This window comes from Halichoeres trimaculatus, unplaced genomic scaffold (assembly GCF_033239565.1).
Source record: "Halichoeres trimaculatus isolate MK-OKI-2021-1 unplaced genomic scaffold, fHalTri1.1 fHalTri1_scaffold_20, whole genome shotgun sequence".
Classification (NCBI taxonomy): Eukaryota; Metazoa; Chordata; class Actinopteri; order Labriformes; family Labridae; genus Halichoeres; species Halichoeres trimaculatus.
The window spans coordinates 25399171-25422959 of record NW_027437198.1 but is presented as its reverse complement, the minus strand read 5'-3'; the positions used below and the strand labels follow the sequence as shown (position 1 = coordinate 25422959).

Below are 23789 nucleotides of genomic sequence, written 5' to 3'. Positions count from 1 at the left end.
TGCATGACCTGTTGCTGCATGTTTTTGTTGCTGATCGAAGGTGCGAGGTAAATACAGGTAAGGTGGGCTTTCAATTGTGTTGTAATTAACAGTTACATGTTTCATGTTTCTTCAGCGAGATAATGATAAAAGATTTTCAGAAATTTCTTCACTTTTCAGATTCAAAAATAAATAAATATCCTGTTTTTGTGAGATAATTATGATGTAAAAACAGTAGGGTTTTTTTAAGTGAATGCAATAGGCCACCGTACTTATGCACTAATAACAAGGAATTTATAGCATAAAAAAAGTCACAAAGAAGAAAAAACTAAAAGTGTAAAACTCACATAAAGAGCTTCACGCATGCTGAGGCTGTGATAAATAAATACCCAAACAGGAAGTGAGCATCATCAGACAGTGTGAGGTGTAATTTAATGTTTTAGTATTTTATTCCTTTCATTTCAATTCAACTACAAGCCTTAGATCATCTTTCTTTTTGTCTCGATTCAAAAGATAGTGTCTAAAAATAAGGAACAGGATGCATCTCATTTTTTTCCCTTTGAACTCAAAACCAAACAGAACGTATTTGATACCGACTCTGCTGTAAGGATAACAGTAGTGCATCTGCCGTAGTGCAAAGCTCAAACCAACCAAACTGACCTCATACACGCGTACAGTTCCAGACAAAGCTGCCTCCTGGACCCAAAACCAGATCTTAATCTCACAACAGAGCGAAAGGGACTCGTCACAGAAACCCTCCAGGCTGAGGCATTCACCCGGGGACTGGGGCTATCAACAAATGTACAAAAAGATTCAGGACATTTCAGAGATAGCTGGAATGATAAGAGAGGAAACGCCGGGCGGCTAGCGTCGCTGCTACGCCACATTTAAAGATGTATGGAGAGCGTTGACTACAGGAGAGATCTGCAGGCTGTGTCGTACGACTGACGGCTGTATGTCCACTGAAACAGATAAAACTCATTATTTAACATAGCTTTAAATAAATCTTCATACAGTGCATTTAACATTCAGTATATCTTGCACATATTTACAAATAGGTGTGCATACAGTTGGCTAGTGCTCGTTTTCATGACATAAAAACTGTTGGGTTGTTTATTAGTGCGCCGCTGTTCGGTGCCACGGCTGCAGCACACCACAGTTTGTAGAAAGAGACGATAATCTAGAGGTAAAAACCCGCCTATCTACCTGTGATAGGAGGAGGAGTGTTCAGGTGTACACAAACCCAACTGCCCCTAACACGGATGTAAACACACATACATTCTTCCTTCTTTAAAAAGCTCGGACACGTTTACACATTGAGACATTCACTCGCACAGACACACGGATTGAGCCTCCTGAACGTACAAACTTTGGGCCTGAAAGAAGTGAGCGCACGCACAGACGGATCGTGGAATGTATGTTGGTCAGAAGTTGAAAACACGAAGTTACGGTCTCTGCTGCTTCAAAGCTCAGTGGTTTAAAATGATCCCAAAACCATTTCGCTCAGCTTCTTTTTTTTTTTAAAGTCCTTTTTGTACCTGAAATCTTGTGAAGGAGGAGAGGGGAGGGCAGGTGGGATGCCTTGAGTGAAAAGAAGGAATAACAATGAACATAAATTCAGTTATCAGTCTGGTTTCAAACAGTCTTTCCTCAGCTCCTCTTGGGAAAACATGCTCACAATCCAAGGGTTAGTTTCATTCATATTTCCATGGCGCCAAACTGTGAAGTCAAACCTTTAGGCATCGTCTTTTAAAAAACTCTGCAGCTCCTAAAACTGGAAGGCCAGTCTCTGTGCTAGTCCAGCGTCTCGCTGTGGGCCTCTTTCTCTGAGTGCAGGCAGGCAGGCATTGGAAAGACGAGTCTGGTATTAACTTGGTCCACCGTTGATATGTTCTTTGTCAGACCGTCCAAGCTGTGAGGAAAGGACAAACACAGACACCGGAGCGCTTCCTCTGGATTCAGAGAGCCGCCTGCTCGCTCTGCGGCCCCGTGCGGCCCTCACACAATCCTCAGCGGCCGGCTGCAGGATCGAGCTGGTACGACGGGGACGGTCCAGGCAGGAGGACGGACGAAAAGGGTCACACAGGGGTCATGGAGGAGACGACGATCAGAAGAGGGTTGGAGAGACTGTGGGTCGGGAGTGGAAGACTTTTTTTTTTGTTCCCCTCTTCTCTGATGTGGAAATAACACAGTGCGAGGAGGAAGACAGAAGTAGACAGGACACAGAGACAAAGAGACAGACAGATGTCTTATCCTCCGCCAGATCTGAAAGAGAAGAGGAAACAGAGTCTTTAAGGCTCATGGAAGGTGCCGAGATGAAGACATGGTTTTATTTTGAGGGAGTTAAAAAAGGACAAAGTGTAGAAGCAAAGAGAGATGCCGCCGACAGCACATCTCCTGCTCCTGTAATTACCTTCCTCGTCGAATGTTCCTGCATCCCATGAGCACAGAGCGAGAGAAAAGACAGCATGTTAGAAGAAAGGAAAAGTTAGCGCAGCTTTAAAAGCATGAAGCTGATCATTAGAATCAGGTTAGACTGTAAAATGATACGAGAACGGGTCAGACCAAGCTTAAAAGAAACTGAAACTTCAATCATTTGATTTCATGTTGGACTGACGCTCAGATTGTTTGAGAGTAATGTGAAAAACAATGACTCAGTCAGTCGTTAGTCACCTCCTAAAGCTTTCCTGACAGATTACTATGATGCCATCACATGCAGCAGGTCTACAGTCAACACGATGCTGACGCTCTAAGCCCCACAGAGTCAGACCAGAAACCAGAGACTGAGCGAGGAGAGGAGCTTCCTTTAACAGCTCATGCAGGCATGCACAGACATTTACAGCTGCCCCTAAAAGGACTGAGAATCCAAATGTTGTTTTTCCTTTTAAAAAATAAATCTGTTTTTTATTTCCAATCACCCTCTGGAGGAGAGGAGCAGCAGTCCTTTTAGTTCAGCGTGTCAGAAGTGAACAATAGCGAGCATGCACAGGTGGAAAAGAGCAAAAGAGGCAGTTCAGCCAGGGCATCTGGGGTTAGGACGCTACCAACAGGAGATAAACAGAATACTGCAGGCTGAAAGAGCACCAATCTGATTAAAAAAACAGTGTTATGGTGAATTATCATATAAGCTAATGCACCTAGCAGGCTTCGGAAAAATGTCGCAGAGCTTTCTGGCAAGTTAACGTCTCATTTCTGCGCTAGACGGGGAGATTTGTGGTGGAGGGACGGGAGGGCGCTGCAAAAAACTGAAATCTAACAAGTGTTTTTGTCTTATTTTATGTACAGGGTTCCTACAGCTCAAGGCAAGTTAAATTTAAGACTTTTTAAGACTTTTTAAATGATGTTGGAAATCAAATTTAAAAACAAGTCGACAACAAACCACAATTGAAACAAACAAAACTAACAAACAAAAACACCACATGAATTACCTGGGTTAGAGGCAATTTTGACCCAATTTTTATTTTACACAAAACATCACTTTTAACCTTTTTTTTAACGCCATTTTTACAACTTTATGCCTATTTTGCCCCCATTCATCTCTTTTAGCCACTGTTACAACCATTTTTGAAATTTTTACATGGTTTTTGAAATTTAACTTCAAATTTAATTCTCAATTTTGCTGCCATAATCAATTTCCCTAAGCCACTTTGGGATTTTTTTGCCAAATTTTCCTCATTTTTTTCTCACTCCAGGCACCCTAGGTAGAACCAAGACATGCGTCTGTTTTTAAAAGCTTCTGGTGCAACCAGGTCACTGTTTTGTTAGTTCCGCTATTGTGATTACGCGATGTTGCCACGAGAGTAAATCAGGAAATTATTTAGAAAAATAGATAAACGTTACTTAATTTTTTTTTTTTACTTCAAACTAACATAAATCTTACCAATGTGTTCAAATTTTTAAGACTTTTGAAATTTGGATATAAGACTTTTTAATGCCAATTAAGGCCTTATTTTTAGAATTACGCATTCAATGCCTTTTAAGACTTTTCAAGGATCTGCAGGAACCCTGTATGTAAAAATGTGTCTTATTAGACTTGATATGAGCCACATTTAACTGATCATCCAGAAAAATGAGACAAAAATGAGGTCTGAATTGCTTGTAACAAATTTTAAAAAACCTGCCAATGGAATAAACAATTATCTTGAAAGAAGAATAATGTTTTAATACAAGAAACTTTTCTCTTATTCCATTGACTGATTTGTTTAACTTGTTACAGCAACTCGGACCTCATTTTTGTCTTATAATAACTTGAAACAAGACACTTTTCTGGACTGGTCAGGTGAATGTGGCTCATATTAAGTCCAAAAGACATTCTTAAGCTGCTATGGGGAGGATTAATGTGACTTCCTTGCCACTTAACGCTCACTGTTGTAAAAATGTGACTTTTACCCAGGTGTATGTTTATTTTGGAACAAATTTTCTTTCTTCAAGTCTAAATTATACCGGATACAACGCAACAAGGTCAGGTATTTATCAGTACAGTTACATAGCGCTGTTTTTTGAAGCGTTACAGCATGCTAACGTTGTAAGTTTGTACCATACGTCAGTAGCCGACTAAATCTCGCGCCACTAGCAGCCCGGAGCTACGACGCATGCGTACGCTGACGTGACAACGAGCTAACTGTCAATTCGTGCAGTAGTATGGTAGCCGTCCATGTAGCGCTACTGTTAGCACGATGGTGTGAGACGTGTCGGTAATGCGAAACCTAAGTAAATCATGTGGGTTGAATTGAACATTAACAGAGACAGTTTAGCCCTTTTAGCCTTTAGCTCGTGTTTTAGCCTTTAGCTTGTGCTGTACCTCTCTCCTGTTGATCTTTCTTCTCCTCTTCTGTCCTTTTTCTCTCTGACGGTTAGGCTCGAGTTTCTTCTCTCAACCAACTGAACTTCCTCAGCTGACGTGGTGTTGTCATAGAAACGTAGACCTGTCGTAAATCAATCCGGTCTAGCTCGACCCAATCAGGAAGCTAAACAGAAGCTAGGATGTAGCATTTAGAAATAACCTACGTTCACTGCAAAAAAAAAAAAAAAAACAATAAAAAAAAAACTAAATCTTATGAAGTGTTTTTGTCTTATTTTCAGTAAAAATTGTCTTGTTATACTCAACATGAGCCACATTCACCTGGTAAGTCCAGAAAAATGTCTTGTTTTGAGTTATTTCAAGACAAAAATGAGGTCTTAATTGCTTGTAACAAGTTAAAAAAAAATCTGCCGATGGAACAAGAAAAAAGTTACTTGTATTAAAATATCATTTTTGCAAATTTTTGTACAAATTTTTCTTATTCCATTGCAGATTGTTTTGATTAGTTACAAGCAATTTAGACCTCGTTTTTGTCCTTTAACAACTTGAAATAAGAGATTTTTCTGGACTAATCAGGTGAATGTGGCTCATATACAGTCTAAAAAGACCATTTTTACTAAAAAATAAGACAAAAAATACTTGATATGATTTATTTTTTGTCGGTGTTGGCGCTAATAGTCTAATTTTAAAGAGTGGATTACAATCGAGCAAATATCCAGAATGGAGACTTTTTCAGGATCACTTACAATTCCTGTAAGCCCCTATTAAATTAGGCAAAACCACATGATAAGATTTCAGTTTTTCGCAGTGGGAAAAGTTGCAGGATGGAGTTCGTTGTCGTGTAAAGATTCGATCAAAACTCAATCATTAAAAAATATGACGCAAAAATCAACGCAAAGAGTCAAACAGGCATTTGCTCGGTCAGCCCAAACTCCACTCCCGTCCCCTCCGCCGGTCAAACGGTGACTGCGTCTATTTCAGAGGAGTGAGAGTGGGAGGGGGCGGGGTTTCCTCAAGGTAGAAGCAGACAGGTACACAAAGGCATGCCAGAGCTCTTACTTAAATCCCCATCCTGTTCCCCCTAGGACTATAGCTGCCAGGAGAATAGCACCTGCGATGGACCCTATTATGATATTGGTGCCACTGGGACCTGCGCAGAGGAAGGAGGGGGGAGGAAAGGTGCGGAGGAGGAAGGGGAGGAGGGAAGGAGGGGCAGAAACAAAACAACACCACTAAAAAACACACGTCAGAGGACAGCATCAACACCGTACATCAACGACATCAACTAGAGGAAAAAAGAGGCAGATGGTGAAATACCTGCAGACAGAAAGAGAGGGATGAAGAGAGAGGAGGAGGAGGAGACCAGCACGAGGGGTGGAGGTGGGAGAACAGGCGGGTGAGCGAAGGAGGTCAGGGAGACGACAAAAAACAAAGGAGAGAGTTTGATTACTTTGTCCTGCTCTTTCAGCGGGTCACGCTCCTGCTCAGGAGGTGAACACAGCTGCTCATTGGCAGACTGCAAGAAAGTGAGGAAGACGCTTGAGGATGGCTGTGCCTGCAACGTATACACAACATCACCACACACACACACACACACATGTGGAGGAATGTGTCGCAGCTCACACACACTCTCATCCAACATCAAAACCAAGAGTGAGCAGGAAGAAACTTTCTCACAATAACAACTCGTCTGTTTCGCAGCAAAGTGTGACACGAGAAAAGCTCCAGTGATGATGGGAGGAGGGTATGAGGGGAAATGAGAGGCAGACAGAAGAAGGAGAAAGACGCAGCGTGTCAAAAGGTGCAATCGACCTTTCTTCTCCGGGCCGGTCGGGACCGTCGGCTCAGGGATCGGGTCAAAGACGCTGCAGTCCTTCCCCGTGTAGTCCCTGTCGCAGATACACTTCACCTCGTTGCTGCAGGTCTACGATGGAGACAGAAACATGAGGATAACGAGATGAGGATGTGAATCAGGGATGGAGCCAAAATTTCACTTTCATTCACTTTCATTAATACAGAAAGTTAACAGGTTCATCATTTATTCAGCAAAAAATGAAAATCATGTGTTGGAATTAGCAGATTTTGTGCCGTCTGATTTCTCAAATGTCAAGTTTGCTCTTCAAAATTAACACTACGGTTTATGTTTGTCTTTATTTTTTTCACTATTTGTTCAAAATCATTAAATCATGACAATAATTAATTTAGATAAAATAATTAACTTTGTGTGTGTCTAAAAAATATTTTCATAGGGGATATTTTTCCTCAGCTCACCTGGATTAAAGTCATTCAGAAGCTAGAAAATATACTTTATCTTCACAATAAAGACTTTAAAGTAGCAAAAACTCTGTGCAAAGTTATATCTAAAATCAATGACTATCCAAACAATAATGTTCTTTTAATTTACAAAATTAAACAAGCAATGTCTTTTTTTACTTTTGAAAATTAGCAAAAATAAAAAAAAATAAGAAAAATTATTTATATAATTTACATTTATATTTTATAAATATATATTAAAAAAAAAAAAATTGCAAAAATGTGCAATTTTTTTTATTTTAAGAATTTGCAAAAATGTAAAAAAAAAAATGAAACTTTAAAATTTTGCAAGAATTTCAAGAACTTTTATCATTTACAAAATTTGGCATTTTCAATATTTGTGATGTCAAAATTTTGCAAAAAATTAACAAATATAAACTGGGAACTTCTAGCCATAATTCTTCTAAATTTTGCCTAAACTGACATAAATGATGAGGGACATTTTTCAAATAGAAATGTTGAATTACTCTAAACTCCGTATAATTTGGATGATGAAAAAATAGTCACAACTTTTGTCCATAACACAGTCGATAAAATAATGCACCAAATATTTTGTATTAGATATTTAAGACTTCATTAGAGCTTCAGCCCCTGATGTCACTGTAAAGAGAAAAAGTGAGCAGGGGAGACTTTAATTCTTTCTAATAACTAGCATGGTGTGACACCACGGCTCTTCGCTCTCTAATTAGGTTTAAGTCTGTGATAGTGGGTCTCTGGGGTGGTTTCCTGGGTGTAGAAAGTCCCTCTCAGAGTGTCCAGTCATCTAGCTTGGAGGCAAAGTAATTAGCAGCCATGCTTTTAAAAAAATTTTCACTCCTTGCTTCAAATCACAAAGTTGTGAAGACAAAAATGCCAGACTTTAGGTCAAGAGTCTGTGCCCACTTCAGCCTGAGCCTCAGTGTGAAAACATTTCATTTTTTTTAAAATAAATCCTTCCTTCATGAAATTAAATCTACAAAACTTTTCCCCATGCTAAGGCCTGAAAAAGAAGCTGCAAGTTTGGGAGTTTTTACCCCGTGATCTGAACAGATTCGCCCGAAGTTGGATCCTGAGCAGGAGCTGAGGTTGAACGTGGCCACAGGGAGGCAGCGTCGCTCCAAACACATCATGTTTGGACCGCAGGGGGTGCCATCCTCCACATAGCCGAGGTCTGAGCCGTCTTCCAGCAGAGCGTGGCCACCTCTGAGTTTAACAGAGAGGAGAAAGAAAGAGGGATCAAACCAGGCACCAAAAGAAAAGGTGAATGTTGATCAGGTGGATGAAGCCTCTCTGACCTGCAGTCCAGGTATTTGTTCTGGTGGTAGAGAGTGAAGCTGGTCACCTCTCCCTGCAGGTCTCCAAATTTGGGCTTCATTGTCACGTTGGCACAGAACAGGAAGCCGCATAAAACATCCCTGAAGAGGAACAAATGAGTGGAAATCAGACTTTTTCCTTTTTCCTTCTGAAAGTGAAACTTTTTAAGTCGATCACACCATTTTTGGATCATTTTTTGGGTGATTCACTTCTGACAAATGATTTCAGGATTTTATGCAACAAAAGCTGTTCGCAAAAACATGACTACAGTCATCCTGTTTTCTCTCTGAGGATTAAGCCAAATTCCCTCTTTTCACAGAAACGTTAGATAAATGAAAATGTCACCGCACTGCGACAGGGTGGCTCATTTCTCTGTTACGTAAAAATGATTTTTAAACAAATGTTATTCTTTCACTTTGGAGGGAAAAAGCAACTTGTTAGCGATCTCGCCCCACATTTTTGGCCCTTCTACAAAAATTATCCCCTCAAAAGCCATAAATGTTATCAGCTTCAAATTCGCTCAGATGATAGAGTGGACCCTGCTTTACAAAAGCTGTGTGGGAATTTTTTGTTTCTGAAACGGTTTGCGAATGGCGAGCCCTCAAAGTTGGTGAACCCAAAAGAAGCTGTTTCAGCTCCCCCTATTAGAATGAATGGGAGAGGACGATTCACCGCCACACAAGCTGCTGCATTTGAGCTTCTAGACAAAAAAGTAAAAGTTGTACAGCCTTAAAAGTGACATGGATGGATTCCTGACAAAATTTACTACAAAATTATTTTATTTTAAGAAAGATTTGGTGAAAATTGTAGCATCTATGAAGAGTTGTTTGTAAAATTGGGTCAGTTTTACTCCTAAAGGGCAGCAGTTGGTGATGATGTCACACTGATTAGGAGTTCCGTGCAGCTGGTCATGTGACTCACTGAAGGCAGGAAAATGGAATGTGTAACACACACACACATTATAAAGGATGAAACCTCGACAGTGAAAGTGAAACGGTGCGAGGACCCAACCAACGCCGCTTGTTTTGATGTGCGACAAAGTGACTCACGGTTTGTTGCACTGCAGCCATCCCTGACCCTCAGGACCGGGTCCACAGTTGCCTTTCTCTGTCCCCTCAGCGTTCAGCTTCTCATAACAAAACCTGTCGGCTGAATCTGAAACAGAGCACAAAAATCTCAATAAGATATCTGCAAAAATTACGAGATATGAGCCACATGCGTCCTGTACGTACTGTAACCCCAGAGTCCCCGGCACTGTCCGTCACGAGTCCTGCACCGTCCACCATAACAGCGGCCCTGAGGAAATGAGACACAAAGATTACGCACACGCAAAAGAAGCTGTGGAAAAACAGCAGAAATGACCACAAAGCAGACTTTACCTGAGTGCTGTCGCACATGTAGCCGTCCAGTTTGTGCACATTGTGAGGACACTGCAAAAGAAGACAGTGAAGGTGATTTCTGATGCTCTCAGAGTTTTATTCTGATCCCCTTTAAAGGGAACCCCGACTACCAGAACGTCACTTTCCTAAATGATCAGTTTTTTTACCAGCTACATAAGAACGATAATAAAATCTCTCAAAATATCTTAGTTTGTATAAAATTAGAAAAAAATATTTTCACTCGTAGGTCGCCATTGTTGTTTACGCCGCAATGACGTCTGGGTAGTGACGTCATATGGTTGCACCGCTCTCAATCTCATAGAGGATTTAACCTCACGATGCAAAGTCATGTCGTCTGTTCAACCATTTCAGTTTGAACCCGAGAGAGACAGACAATCAAACAAACCTTGAAGAAAGTGTGTCATGTTTCAGCTCCTCCTCATCAATATTTCATCAGAATGATTGTCTGTACATGGGGCGCATTAACTGTTCATCAACTGTGTTACCAACATTTTCTGCTCTTCTTACTATAGATGTTATAAAGACCAAACTGTGAAGAAAAGGAGCAGAAATATGAGCTGATGGAGGTCAGGTGGTGCCATGTTCTGTACCTAGAACAGAGGTTTGCAACCTACGAGCCATTTAGCCTCAGCTCACCTGGGTTAAAGTCATTCAGGAGCCACAAAATCTACTTTATCTTCACAATAAAGACCTTAAAATGTATACATTTCTCTGCCAAGTTAAAATCTAGTAAATAATTATCAAAAAAAAAAATTTGCAAAATCAAACATGTAGTGTCTTTTTTTTTTTTTTACTTTTCAAAATTTGCAAATAATGAAAAAAAACTGACATATTTGCTTTAAATTGAATTTCAAAAATGTGCAAAATTAAACAAAACTAGAAGACTTTGCAAAAATATCAAAAACATTTTAAAACTTCAAAATTTTGCAAGAATTTCAATAAGTTTTATAATTTAAAAATTTCGGCATTTTTTAATATTTGTGATTTTAAAATTTTCCAAAAATTTAATAACAAAAATAAAAGAATCCGCAGTTAGTTCAAGAGCCAAAATATGTAGGAAATTTCAACTGTGTTAGCATCACTAAATGTAGAGTTGTAGAGTTAGGTTTCTCTCTTCTTGTCCTGTCAGCTGGTTACTGCGATTTTTGTACCATAATTCTTTTAAATTTTGTCTAAACTGTGATGAGGGACATTTCTATGGAGTGTAACCTGACGTAGACATGTTTCATAACTCTAAATTCAGGATATTTTGGATTTATGTTGGAAAAATAGGCACAACTTTCGTCCATAAAACACCTGAAAAATTAATCCACCATTTTTTTGAAAATTACTTAAATATTTAAGAGCTCATTAGAGTTTAAACTAATTTATGAATTTAGCACATTCCAGGCTCATGCTTTGCTAACAGAGAGAGAGAAAGACAATCAAACAAACTTAAAAATGAAGACGAACGAGGACGCGAAGAGGCGAGAGCCGGCTAAAGTCGCTGGTGTGTGTAGCTATGTCAACGTAGAGGGAGAGCGTCTGCTGTACGGAGGTTCACTTTCTGTCATCAGCTGTTCAAGGTAACAATATCTAACTGTCCTTTGATAAATTAATGCTATCAAAACTTATTTCAGTCACTAGAATCCTTCGCCGTTGTGTTTTTTACATGAGGATAACCAACCACTTGATGTTGTCCAATGGAAGTTGTTTACGCCCACAAGCGATTTCCCACAACTTCCTTTTTTTCTTGTCTTTTGGGAAGCTGTGCAGACAAACATCAGTCTCCTTGTTTCCTTTCGACTGAAAAGTGCACCCAAAAGCAGCGCAATGTGGCATTATAATAGTTTTTTTCGCTCCTGAAACCTAGTGACTTACGGCGACTAGTAGTGAGCAAACGGCGAAATCCAGACGTTCGGCACCAAGCAACCGATCTACTTCATCAACCAAGAATAAAACAATGGCTGCGCCCGTAGGATAGAAACTGTGTTTTAAACTGTATTTGTTTTAAGAAAAAACAATTCTTTATGTCTTTTAACAACAAATTCTTCTTTGAGACAAGCATTTAAGCATTTTTATGCCTATTAGTCCTTACAGTCGGGGTTCCTTTTAACGCAGCGTTACCTGGCTGGAGTCTCCTGTGCAGGTCTCTGGGATGTCGCAGTCGTTCACCGCGTCTCGACAAACCACTCCTCTGCGCTCGTACTGAGCAGAATAAACTCACGTCAGTGTGTGAAAATGCACGACAAGAGACATGTGCAGCTTCCCTTTTTTAATACCAGAGGACTCACCTTACACGCGCTGCAGCAGAGTCCGTTACTGCACATGGCATCATGGGTAAGCGTGCACTTCTTACAGCAAGCGCCTCCGCTACGAGCGCACTCCTGTGAGGTAAAAACAAACCTTCACTTCCTGCTTCGACAAACAACACGCTCCTCTCCTCCTCAGGAGACCGAACAGGTCAAGATCAGCTTAATGAAATGATAATATGTTTAATAATGATGCAGGATTTCTCACCACTTGGGATCCACAATCGCACTCCTCTCCAGGCTCCACGAACCCGTTCCCACACTCAGGAGGGTCCAACAGCTGAGAGAAGCAGAGAGGCACAGACGTGAGTGGAAGACAGATGGAAGAGTGAGAAAAACACAAAGATGGAGGCTCTCCTGATCAGAGGAGACTCAAACGGTAACGCGCGGACTGTAGGAGCGATTAACTCGCAGATTAACGAGCGGATTCTCAGTCCTCACCTTGTTGGGCTTGTTGAAGAGGCAGCTCCCTCCTCCTTGGAGCAAGAACTGGATGTACTCGTCCACGCTGCAGCGAGAAAACTTTCTGGGCAGATAATATCTGATGACACACAAAGATCGAGACCAGGACGTGACCAAAAAAAAATTAATGAATAAAAAACAGTTCAATTCTTTGCGCCAGTAAAAAAAAAAAAAAAAAAGCCAGATCCCTCGTGGGCGTCTGTGCCGCCAATTTGCAATCTGACAGAAATGTTACCATCTGTAGTAAGATATTACTCAAATGAATAATTAAAACCTGTATTGTTCCATCTGGAAGAAGAGCCAAATCCAAATTACTCAAACTGTACAGTAAATACTCCTGATTCCTTTCTTCCTCTCCCAACGCAGCGATTATCAGCACGCTGATCCTTGATGTCGCAACAAATTACTTAAAGCATCAAATCCAAGCTGTGATTATCAGCAGTTTGGCTTTCTGAAGACCTGGTAAAGTCACAGCCTCCCTCTGTTCCAGGTGTTTAAACGTCTAATTGAGTGAAATGAACAGAAATAATCTCAGCTGGAGGGAAGCAAACAGTCCTGCTGTCTTCTGTTGAGATGTGTTTTGTGATCGCTGTTTGTTGTGATTTTTGTTTTTCTGTGGTGTTGAGATTTACCCCGTGTCCTCCATGATGCAGCCAAGCCAAGCATCTGGGCACCTGCAGTCTCCTGTGAGGAGGAAGAGGAGGAAGAGGAGGAAACAGACTTTGTTATTCTGACTGCCGTCCTGAGGAATGGAGAGGAAAGTTTACAGAAAATAGCTTCAGGATCAGACCGTCCTTTCGTCCTTCACCTGCTGAGTTTCGTGCGTTGTTCCACCTCATGCCGATGTTCTGACCGAGACTCTGGCACAAAGTGATGGCCATCGCACCCACATTCCCGTACTGAAGAAAAAACACAACAAAGAGCCGTGATTGGCTACGTGGGGGTTGGGAACAATGATTCGACGATTTCTGTGACCTGCATTAACTCAGGCAAGCTTCAGTCATTTAAAAACCAGATCCAACTCCACGAGGTAAGGTATTTATCATCAGGTAGGTAGAGCTACACTTGGAAACGTGACAACAAGCAAACTTTGTCAGTTTGTACCATAGTTTAGTTACCGTCTATATTTCTCTCTCCTCACAGCCCGGTGCTCTGAGACGTGTCTGTAACATGTAACATTAGTGAATCCTGGTTCTGTCCTATCAGAGCTCATCTACCAACTCCAACCTCACCAAGCAGAGCTAACGTAACCTCACTCTTCATTTTATTGATAGACTCTCAAGTTTGAACAGACCACTGCAGAATAACTGCTGACTGTGGGTTGGAGACAACATTAGCACAAACAGCTTAACTCAAGATTTAGCCTTTATGTAGTGTTTTAGCTTTTAGCACGTGTGTTAGCCTTTAGCTCATGTTTTAACCTTTAGCTCTTGTTTGGGCCCTCAACCAGTCTTAAGGCTTAGGCTTTAGCCTGTGATTTTTAGCCTTTAGCATGTGTTTTAGTCTTTAACATGTTTGAGCTATTGGCAAGTGTGTTGAACTTTAGCTCATGTGTTAATCTTTAGCTTGTGTTTTAACCTTTAGCATGAGTTTTAGTCTCTAGCCCCTGTTTTAGCCCCTTAGCATGTTTTTTAGCTGTTATCTTGTGCTTTAGCCTTTGACTTGTGTTTGGGCCCTTGGCCAGTGTTTAAGCCCTGAGCTCAAGTTTTAGTCTTTAACCTATGATTTTTAGCCTTAAGCATGTAGTTTTGCCCTTTAGCATGTGTTTTAGTCTTTAGTCTGTTTGACCCTTTAGCATGTGTGTTAGCCTTTAGCTCATGTCTGAACCTTAAGCTCCTGTTTTAGCCCCTTAGCATGTTTTTAGGCTATGTCTAGCCTCAGCCTAGAATTTTTAGCCTTTGACACGTGTTTTAGCCTTTAGCTCGTGTTTGGGCCTATAGCCAGTGTTTAAGCTTTAAGCTGGAGTTTTAGTCTTCAGTCAATTTTCAGCCCTCAGCATGTGTTTTAGCCTTTAGCATGTGTTTTGGTCTTTAGTATGTGTTAGCCTTTAGCTAATGTTTTAACCTTAAGCATGAGTTTTAGTCTCTAGCTGTTTTAGCCCCTGTTTTAGCCCCTTAGCATAGGTTTTAGCTTATGTCTAGCCATAGCCTGTGATTTTTAGCCCTTAGCCAGTGTTTAAGTCTTAAGCTCAAACTTTAGTCTTAAGCATTTATCACATCCTTTAGCACTTGTGTTAGCTTTTAGCTCGTGCTCTATCTCTCCCCTTTTTTTTCAATCTGCTCTTCTGTCCTTTTTCTGTCTGACAGTTAGGCTTCAGTGTCCACCATCACTACAAAATTAATCACAGAAATCGTTTTCAGCAGAAAAAAAACACAGATCTCTCTCTTCTCTCTGCTAAACTTGGTGTGGTGTTGTCATAGAGACTTAGACGAGCTGTAAATCAATCTGGTCCGGCGCGACCTGATCAGGAAGCTAAGTAGTAGCATATTGAAACAACCTGTAACCTTTAAAATTGGCGCTAATAATCTCATTTTAAAGTGTGGATCACAATCAATCTCTCATCTTCACTGTTTTTTCTCTAACTGCACATTCATCTTCTGTGATCGTCCTCACCTCATTGATTCCTCCCCCCCTGGTCAGAGAGCACACCCCTCCTGTGTAGGCCGTCCCACTCCTGCTGCTGTGAAACGTTCGCCCTCTGAGGGTCACAGGAAAAGAAGAAGGAAGTGGTTTTAATAAAACATCTGAGTCAGAATCTAAACACAAGGTCGAGGTTTTGGTTCGCGGCTTCTTACGAGAAAAGATGGACAACATCGCTCTGCTCCCTGATGCTGTCCTTCCTGTATTTCATGAAGTTCTGCAGCGTTATCAACGGATCTTCCACTACTGGCATCTTATTACTGGAGGTCCAGGTCTCCATGGCAACCAGCACGATCCTTGTGTTCAGCTGTTCCTTGTAGATCTGTGGGACCAGAAAACGCCCATCAATCCACTGCTGTGTTGGCATGACGCCTGCGTGCTCTGTGAATCCTCTGAGGATGAAACTGAGCGCGAGCTGCCATCAAATATTTCCTGATGATTAATAAGGCTCACACACACACACACGCACACACACGCCACGTGGCAGGTGGTGTGTGTGTGTGTGAGGAGGAGAATAATCACAAACAAAGCTCTTACCGCATCTGCCATGTTGACCACTGCTTTGGCAAAGTTCTTGGTTTGGCTGCTGGAGCGACGCAGCTGTACAAACTGTGGACACAGATGGTGTAAAGGAAGGATCACATCACGCTCGCACGTTTGTATGATAATATTTCAATCAGTATTTCCTTTAAAATCTCACATCAATAGAAAGATACAGCTCATAACTCAGACAGTGAGACTGTGCATGAGTTAAAGGCTCTTTCACTGAGCTCCACACCCTAAAAATAAACTTAAACTTTAAATTTTCTCAGTTGTAAACTCTCCATTTGGATCCTATCTCATGGTTGTAAACATGCACAGGGAAAACGCCAATCAGAGTCTCTATTTTTAGCTACATAAAAGCAGAAGTTGTGCAAAAACAAGTAGGTTTATCCATGCAGGCACCGGTCAGCTCGGCCTGTTGCTCCTCTTAAAGCCGATTATGCATGTACACTGCAAAAAACTGAAATCTTAACAAGTGTTTTTGTCTTATTTTCAGCCATATCCTAATGATCAGTCCAGAAAAATGTCTTGTTTTGAGTTATTTCAAGACAAAAATGAGGTCTGAATTGCTTATAACAAGTTAAAAAAAATCTGCTAATGGAACAAGAGAAAACTTTCTTGTATTAAGACATTTTTTCCAAGTTTCAAGCAAATTTTTGTGCAATTTTTTTCTTGTTCCAAGCAATTCAGATCTCATTTTTGTCTTTAAATAACTTAAAATAAGACATTTTTTGGATTGATCAGGTGAATGTGGCTCATATTAAGCCGTTTAAAAGACATTTTCTACTAAAAATAAGACAAAAACCGTTAAAACTGCAAAAAACTGAAGTATTATCTAGGTTTTTTTGTCTTATATTCAGTACATGAAACTTTTCTCTTGTTCCATTGGCTGATTTTTTTTACTTTTTTGAAGCAATTCAGACTTCATTTTTGTCTTTAAATCACTTGAAACAAAACATTTTTCCAGTCTTACCAGGTAAATGTGGCTCATAATAAGTCCGCTTCGGGTTAGTCCTCTGCACAAACAAAGTCTTCGTCAGTTTAGAGGTCAGTACAGCCGCACAGCGCTGTCTGGAGCGACACAGACTGCAGCAGAGGACTAACCCGGAGCGGACCATGATGGAATATTGGTGAAAAACACACGTTTTTGGACGATTAATGCAGTTTTAGGAGCAGCGCTGTCTATGCCCCGAAGGATCCCATTATACGACGTCCACTGCACGATTTTGGATCTAAAAATCTCCCGAAGCACTGCTTGGATCAGGACAACCTTCTGGGTGAGTATTTTGTTCTACTTCATTCTATAAACAATGTAAAAGCTGTATAAACCGAACTTATCCTTTAAGACATCAGTGTAGTTTTAAGCACTTTTTTTTTAAGTTTTCTTGTTCGATTTGCAGATTGTTTTTACTTGTTACAAGCAATTCAGACCTCATTTTTGTCTTTAAACAACTTAAAACAAGATGTTTTTCTGGACTGGTCAGGTGAATGTGGCTTAGATCAAGTCTAAAAAGCTAAGAAGACATTTTTTCTGAACACAAGACAAAAACACTAATAACACTGCAAAAAACTGAACTGTTATCTAGGTTTTTTCGTCTTATTTTCAGAAGAAAATGTTTTCTTAGACTTAATATGAGACACATTCACCTGACCAGCCTGGGAAACTGTCTTGTTTCAGGTTATTTCAAGTAAAAAAATGAGGTCTGAATTGCTGAAACAAGTAAAAAAAAATTGCCAATAAAACAAGAGGAAAGTTTCATGTATTAAAACATTATTTCAATTTTAAAAAACTTATTTGAGGAAATTTTTCGTTTTTTTTTTTTTTTTTTTTACTTGTAACAAGCAATTGAGACCTCATTTTGTCCTTAAATAACTTAAAACAAGATGTTTTTCTGGACTGGTCAGGTGAATGTGGCTCATATTAAGTCTAAAAAGACATTTTTAACTGAAAATAAGACAAAAACACTTGATAAGATTTCAGTTTTATTTCAGTGTACATGTATGATCTGCTTTAAGAGGAACCACAGGCCAAGCTGAAGAGTGCCTGCTTAGATAAACCTGCTTTTTACTCCACATTTTCTGCTTTTATCAAGAAAAATGTGGCTCATATTAACTGTAAAAAGACATTTTCTACTGAAAATAAGACAAAAACACTTAATACACTGCAAAAAAATGAATTGTTATCAAGTTTTTTATATATTTTTAGTTAAAAATGTCTTTTTAGACTCAATATGAGCCACAGTCACCTGACAACGACCATAAAAAGTCTGATTTCAAGTTATCTAAAGACAAAAATGAGGTGTAAGTTGCTTATAAAAAGTAAAACAAAAAAATGATTGCTCTATTTTTCTTGTTACAGCAATTCAGACCTCATTTTTGTCTTCAAATAGCTTGAAACAAGACATTTTTCTGGACTGGTCAGATGAATGTGGCTCAAATCTAGTATAATAAGACAACTTTTACTGTAAATAAGACAAAAACACTTGGTGAGATTTCATATTTTTTACAGTGTGGATTTTTGCAAACACAGAAAAATCACTCTCTGACTCCGACTCACCATGTCATTGTCGTTGACCACCATCAACTCAATATATTTGGTCTCAGTCTGCACCGAGGGCTTGCGGACAAATCTCTTCAGCCGCCTCAGCCCCGCAGACGCCTGCTGCTCCCTCATTTGGTCCGTCCTGTCATCGTCACCTTCACCTCCTCTGCTCTCCCACTCACTGTCCTCCCTGCAGTCTGGACACAGAGGAGCAGAGCTGTGGGTCTGCTTTGATGCTGACAACTTTGATACTTGTGACAAAAGTGTGATTATGAAGCATTTCTGTACCTGGGCAGTGTGGGGACAGCCTTAAATCAGGCATCCTGCGTATTAAGTGCGCTCCATCGTCCTGCGGCAGAACGAGGAGACATTAGAGGAGTCAACACTCGACAAATCAGCTTAATTTCTTTTCATGATGGTCGTCCTGTTTCTGTTTACCTGATCGCTCCGGTTGTGGATGGGCTCGATCCCGTAGGAGAAGAAGCCGTCAGAGAACATGCCGCTGAGCACAACACAGCAGGAAACAGGAAGTGAATGGATTAAGCAAGAATCATTCAGGCAGCGTGTGATTGGATGTTATATACAGAGGGGAGAAGAAGTATTTAACACGTCAACTTTTTTCTCATCACATTTATTTTAGATCCAAACAAAATATCTACCAGACATTGGTATTAACTCAAATAATCCACACATGAAAAGAAATCACAACGTTCAGGTCCATAAATAATGATTATGGTGAATTAAGTACGATAACACAGGAAAAAAGTATTGAACACTCCATGGAAAGGCTGTATACTTTGGCAAGGAAATGCACCATACCACCTGAAATCTGTCAGTAATTATTACTTGAACTCCCAATTAGTGCAAACCAACATCAGCTGGGCTAGAGCAAATTGATGGTCCTATAAAAAAGGTGTTTTTTTCACCAAGCAGTTAAATAGCACACACCTCATGATGGGTAAAGGCAAAGAGCTCTCTGAAGACATTCACAACCTGATTGTTGCTCAGCATCAGAATGGAACTGGTTACAGACTTATATCAAAGCACCTGAATATTCCAGTCAGCACCGTTGGGGCCATTATTCACAAGTGGAAGAAGCACCACCTTACCATCAACAGGCCACGCACAGGAGCTCCTTGAAGATTTCTGACCAGGGAGTCAGAAAGATAGTCAGAAGAGTACTCAACCAGCCAAGGACCACCCTGAAAGTGCTCCAGAAAGACTTGGAGGCAGCAGGTACAATTGTTACAGAGAAAACAATAGGCAATGCACTCCACCACCATGGTCTCTATGGACGCTCAGCCCACAAGACTCCATTCCTCACGAAAAGGCATGTTGAAGCTGGTTTAAAGTTTGCAAAACAGCATCTTGACAAGCCTGTAGAATACTGGGAGAATGTTGTCTGGTCAGATGAGACCAAAACTGAACTTTTGGGCTGTCATACTACAGACCATGTTTGGAGGAGAAATGGCTTTGCACATCAGCCAAAAAACACTACACCAACAGTGAAGTTTGGAGGTGGAAGCATCATGGCATGGGGTTGTTTCTCATCTCATGGTGTTGGCAAACTTCATATAACTGACGGAGCAATGAATGGAGCCATGTATGGGGAAATTCTTGATCTGAATCTGCTGCCATCCACCAGGATGATGAAGATGAGACGTGGCTGGACCTTCCAGCAGGACAACCATCCAAAGCACACGGCAAAGTTGACTCTCAAATGGTTTCAAAAAAAGAAAATCAATCTGTTAGAACGGCCTAGTCAATCACCTGACTTCAATCCAACTGAACAATTCAACAAAATCACACCTGAGCAGTGTGGGGCATTAGTTCAAACATACAAGAAGCTTCTGGAAGCTGTCATTGCAAACAAAGGCTTCTCCACTAAGTATTAGATGAGTCTCAGTTAGCGTGTTCAATACTTTTTTCCTGTGTTATCGTACTTAATTCACCATAATCATTATTTATGGACCTGAACGTTATGATTTCTTTTCATGTGTGGATTATTTGAGTTAATACCAATGTCTGGGAGAAATTTTGTTTGAATTGCAGCTTTGGAAATAAATGTGATGACAAAAAAGTTGATGTGTTCAGTACTTATTTCCCCCACTGTATGTGTAGATGTGTCTCACCACAGGCCGTGGCAGGTGGAGAGCGCCGCCCAGGACTCGGGTAAACCTCGTAACCTTCCTTGGTAGTAGCAGTGCTCCCCTCCCTGTGGACACAGCGTCTCATGAAACAACCTCTGCTGACACACTTCAGGCTGCAGCAGCCCACAGCGGCGAGGAAAACCCTCTCACCACCCCCTCTCCTTCCCACAGCTGCATTTATGGCACACTTTGTGACCTACTTGTGTCCTGCGCCTCGCAAGAGCGGAGCAGGTAGACCCTGAACGCTGCTCTGTTTAATAAATCATGAAACAAATGCAGGAAGGAAAATTTGAAGGTGAAAGTTTCTTCCTAAAAGCAGATTTTTGCAATGTCACCGTAGGAACCACCTGGAAAGGTGAGAACCCAGATCCACCTGGATCACACTGAGCTCAGCGGGGTGTCTGTGGAAAGAGGAGCGTTCTGCTGCCTCCATGTGTCACACCTGTCGTGTCCAAAAGCAGCATCACAAGCGTCATGTGAGGCCTCAAATCCAGCTGAGCTACAATCTGGCCTGACTACAGGTCGCCTCCACACACACACACACACACACACACACACACACACACACACACACACACACACACACACACACACACACACACACACACACACACACACACACACACACACACACACACACACACACACACACACACACACACACACGCTGGCTCCGCCCTGTCACCAAAACTCGTCATGCTATTATAATAACCAGCGTTTTACTCTTCACATTTCCTCCTCTGCCTCTCGCGCCGGCTCTCCTCTTCCCTCCCTCTCGCTCCTCTTTCATTCTCGTCGCTGCCAAGAACTTAATGACACTGCTGAGCTAACTTGTTGCTATGGAAACAAGCTTGTGATTGGCCAGGGGGACGGAGGGAGAGTTTGGAGGGATTGTGGGTGGGGACATGGAGTGCTGGGTAGGTGGGCTGGTAGTGAGTGTCTCAATAGTACAGAAAAACACACACATTAGTCATCGGCGCTGGCGAGCGGAGACATTCCTCTGGTCCGACCTGACAAACCGACATCACACGAGATGTCACGGCTTTCATCCTCTCCTCGTTATCTCTCAGCTCAGGAAAACCCACGTATGCAGAACACGGGAACATAACACAAACAGATTCATGCATCTGCTTCAGCCGCAGCGAGACAACAAAGCAGTTTCCATAAAAAGATTAAAGAGGAGACAGAAATAGAACATCACACGCTCTGGGAGACAAAAACAAGAAAGAAAAGACAGAATCTCGCTTTTTTTTTCTTCAATTAAACACACAGACGCAGTCGATTCACACACACGACGAGCTCGATGAGGCACAAACAAACTTTTCTGGAGTGCACTGAGTGTAAAACAACACAATCTCACATTCACCTGCCAAAAAACCGTCTAATACTCCACATCTGTTTATGGGGCGCTGACTGTAAAGCTGCACACACTACAAACAACATTTCTTCACCTTTAGCTCTAAAACATCACTTTTAATGCAGATTTAGAGAAATATTTGTAAAAGGTATTTTTTTTAATATTATACATAAATGTTTAATGTTTTATCTTGATGTCAAATGTTATAAAAAATGCCCTGATTCTTACAATTTAGCTAAATTTTTCTAAATATTTATCCAAGGTTTCAAAATCTCAAGGAAAAATTTTCTAAATATTTTTTGCTAAAATTTCTAAATATTAAGTCAAGATTTCTACATCCTGAGCAAAGTGTAGCGACTTTCAAGAGACAAAAAAAAAATTAATGTCTGACTTGTTAATACAAAAAAAACACCTGACCTTTTATTGTGGAAGAAAATCAAATTATAACAAACTGATTGTAGTACGGGAAAAAAAGAGTTTTGACGGTGATTTAAAGGAAACAACGGTCAACAAAAAATTTGACGACCCAGCTCACCCCGTGTCTCTCATCCACGCCACCCAAACCGTGACATGTGACTTTAAAAACAGGAAATCAACTCATATCTCCGCCCACTACCAACAATTAACCACACAGCAATTGACGTGCTCCCTGTCATTAACCAAAAAATTAGCATAAAAAAAACTCACACCCCCCAAAAAAACAGACATACAGAAACAAACTATAAATTTATTCATGGATCCTATACAACAATTTCTTAATATGAAGTCAAGATTTCTAAATCCTGAGGTACGATTTAGGTAATATGTTAAGATAAGATACGATACCATACGATACAATAAGTTACGATACGACAGGATACGACAGGATATGACAGGATACGACAGGATATGATACAATACGATACAATACGATACGGTACGGTACAGTGCGGTATGGAACGATACAGTACGATATAGTACGTTACGGTATGGTACTATACGATATGATAAAGTATGATACAGTACGGTACGTTATAATAAGATACCATACGACAGGATACGATACAATACTATACAATACGATACGGTACGGTACAGTGCGATACGGTACGGTACAGTGCGATACGGTACGATACAGTACGGTATGGTACGGTACTACACGGTACGATACTACACGGTATGGTACGGTACTATACGATATGATACAGTACAATACAGTGCAGTACGTGATAATAAGATATGGGACGACATGATACGACAGGATATGACAGGATACGATACAATACGATACGAAACGATACGAAACGATACAGTGTGGTACGTTATAATAAGATACGGTACGACACGATAGGACACGATACGACACGATACGACACGATACGACACGATACGAAACGACACGAAACGATACGACACGATACGAAACGATACGAAACGATACAGTGCGGTACATTACAATAAGATATGATACGGTACAATACAATATGATACGGTACGATACGATACAGTGTGGTACGTTACAATATGATATGATACGATACGATACGATACAGTGCGGTAAGTTACAATAAGATATGGTACGGTATGTTATGATACATCATACTTTATTGTCCCTCTAGGGAAATTTGTTTTGGACTCGCCTGCAGCTCACAAGTCTCCAGAATCTATATATAGTATATATAATATGCAAACTTATACCAGTCAGAAACTGGGTTTTGAGAATGTCTTCGATATCGACCACAGGATCTTCAACAGCGCCGTCACAGCACTTGGTACGTTTCTTTTCTAATGGCTGATTCAGCTGACTCTGTTTGACTTTCTCAAAATCCGTTTCTAGGGCTGCAACTAACAATTATTTTACAAATCGATTACTCTGACAAATATATTTATGATTCATCGAGTAATCAGGGAGAAAAAGACATACCGTGCATTTCACAGCATATAAAGGAGTGTTTGTGGGGTTTTGCTCATCATCGATGAGCCCAACATTTTTGCGTTTTAAGAGCTGGAGCATTGCAGTCGTACTGCCGTGCCGTCCG

General features: G+C 40.7%; 1 protein-coding gene across 2 annotated transcripts in view; it reads right to left on the bottom strand.

Annotated features, from left to right (window-relative positions):
• Positions 1 to 391: 391 nt before the first annotated feature.
• The window catches only part of LOC141809765 (disintegrin and metalloproteinase domain-containing protein 11-like), a 31992-nt gene continuing 8594 nt past the window's right edge, over positions 392 to 23789 (bottom strand). The window contains exons 5-26 of one of the 2 annotated variants that reach the window (XM_074696946.1): positions 20397 to 20479; positions 18703 to 18766; positions 18553 to 18613; positions 18280 to 18461; positions 15717 to 15788; positions 15335 to 15501; positions 15153 to 15237; positions 13348 to 13438; positions 13172 to 13223; positions 12519 to 12618; positions 12286 to 12357; positions 12060 to 12152; positions 11893 to 11973; positions 9766 to 9816; positions 9619 to 9682; positions 9436 to 9541; positions 8368 to 8487; positions 8107 to 8275; positions 6593 to 6704; positions 5840 to 5930; positions 2393 to 2410; positions 392 to 2244 (exon numbers count right to left, since the gene is read on the bottom strand). In XM_074696946.1, coding sequence (XP_074553047.1) covers positions 2229 to 2244; positions 2393 to 2410; positions 5840 to 5930; positions 6593 to 6704; positions 8107 to 8275; positions 8368 to 8487; positions 9436 to 9541; positions 9619 to 9682; positions 9766 to 9816; positions 11893 to 11973; positions 12060 to 12152; positions 12286 to 12357; positions 12519 to 12618; positions 13172 to 13223; positions 13348 to 13438; positions 15153 to 15237; positions 15335 to 15501; positions 15717 to 15788; positions 18280 to 18461; positions 18553 to 18613; positions 18703 to 18766; positions 20397 to 20479 — 1950 coding nt within the window. In that variant the 3' untranslated portion in view covers positions 392 to 2228. Of the gene's footprint in view, positions 2245 to 2392; positions 2411 to 5839; positions 5931 to 5954; positions 6297 to 6592; positions 6705 to 8106; positions 8276 to 8367; positions 8488 to 9435; positions 9542 to 9618; positions 9683 to 9765; positions 9817 to 11892; positions 11974 to 12059; positions 12153 to 12285; positions 12358 to 12518; positions 12619 to 13171; positions 13224 to 13347; positions 13439 to 15152; positions 15238 to 15334; positions 15502 to 15716; positions 15789 to 18279; positions 18462 to 18552; positions 18614 to 18702; positions 18767 to 20396; positions 20480 to 23789 lie in introns of those variants that run through there. The other variant, XM_074696947.1, reaches the window with a different exon arrangement.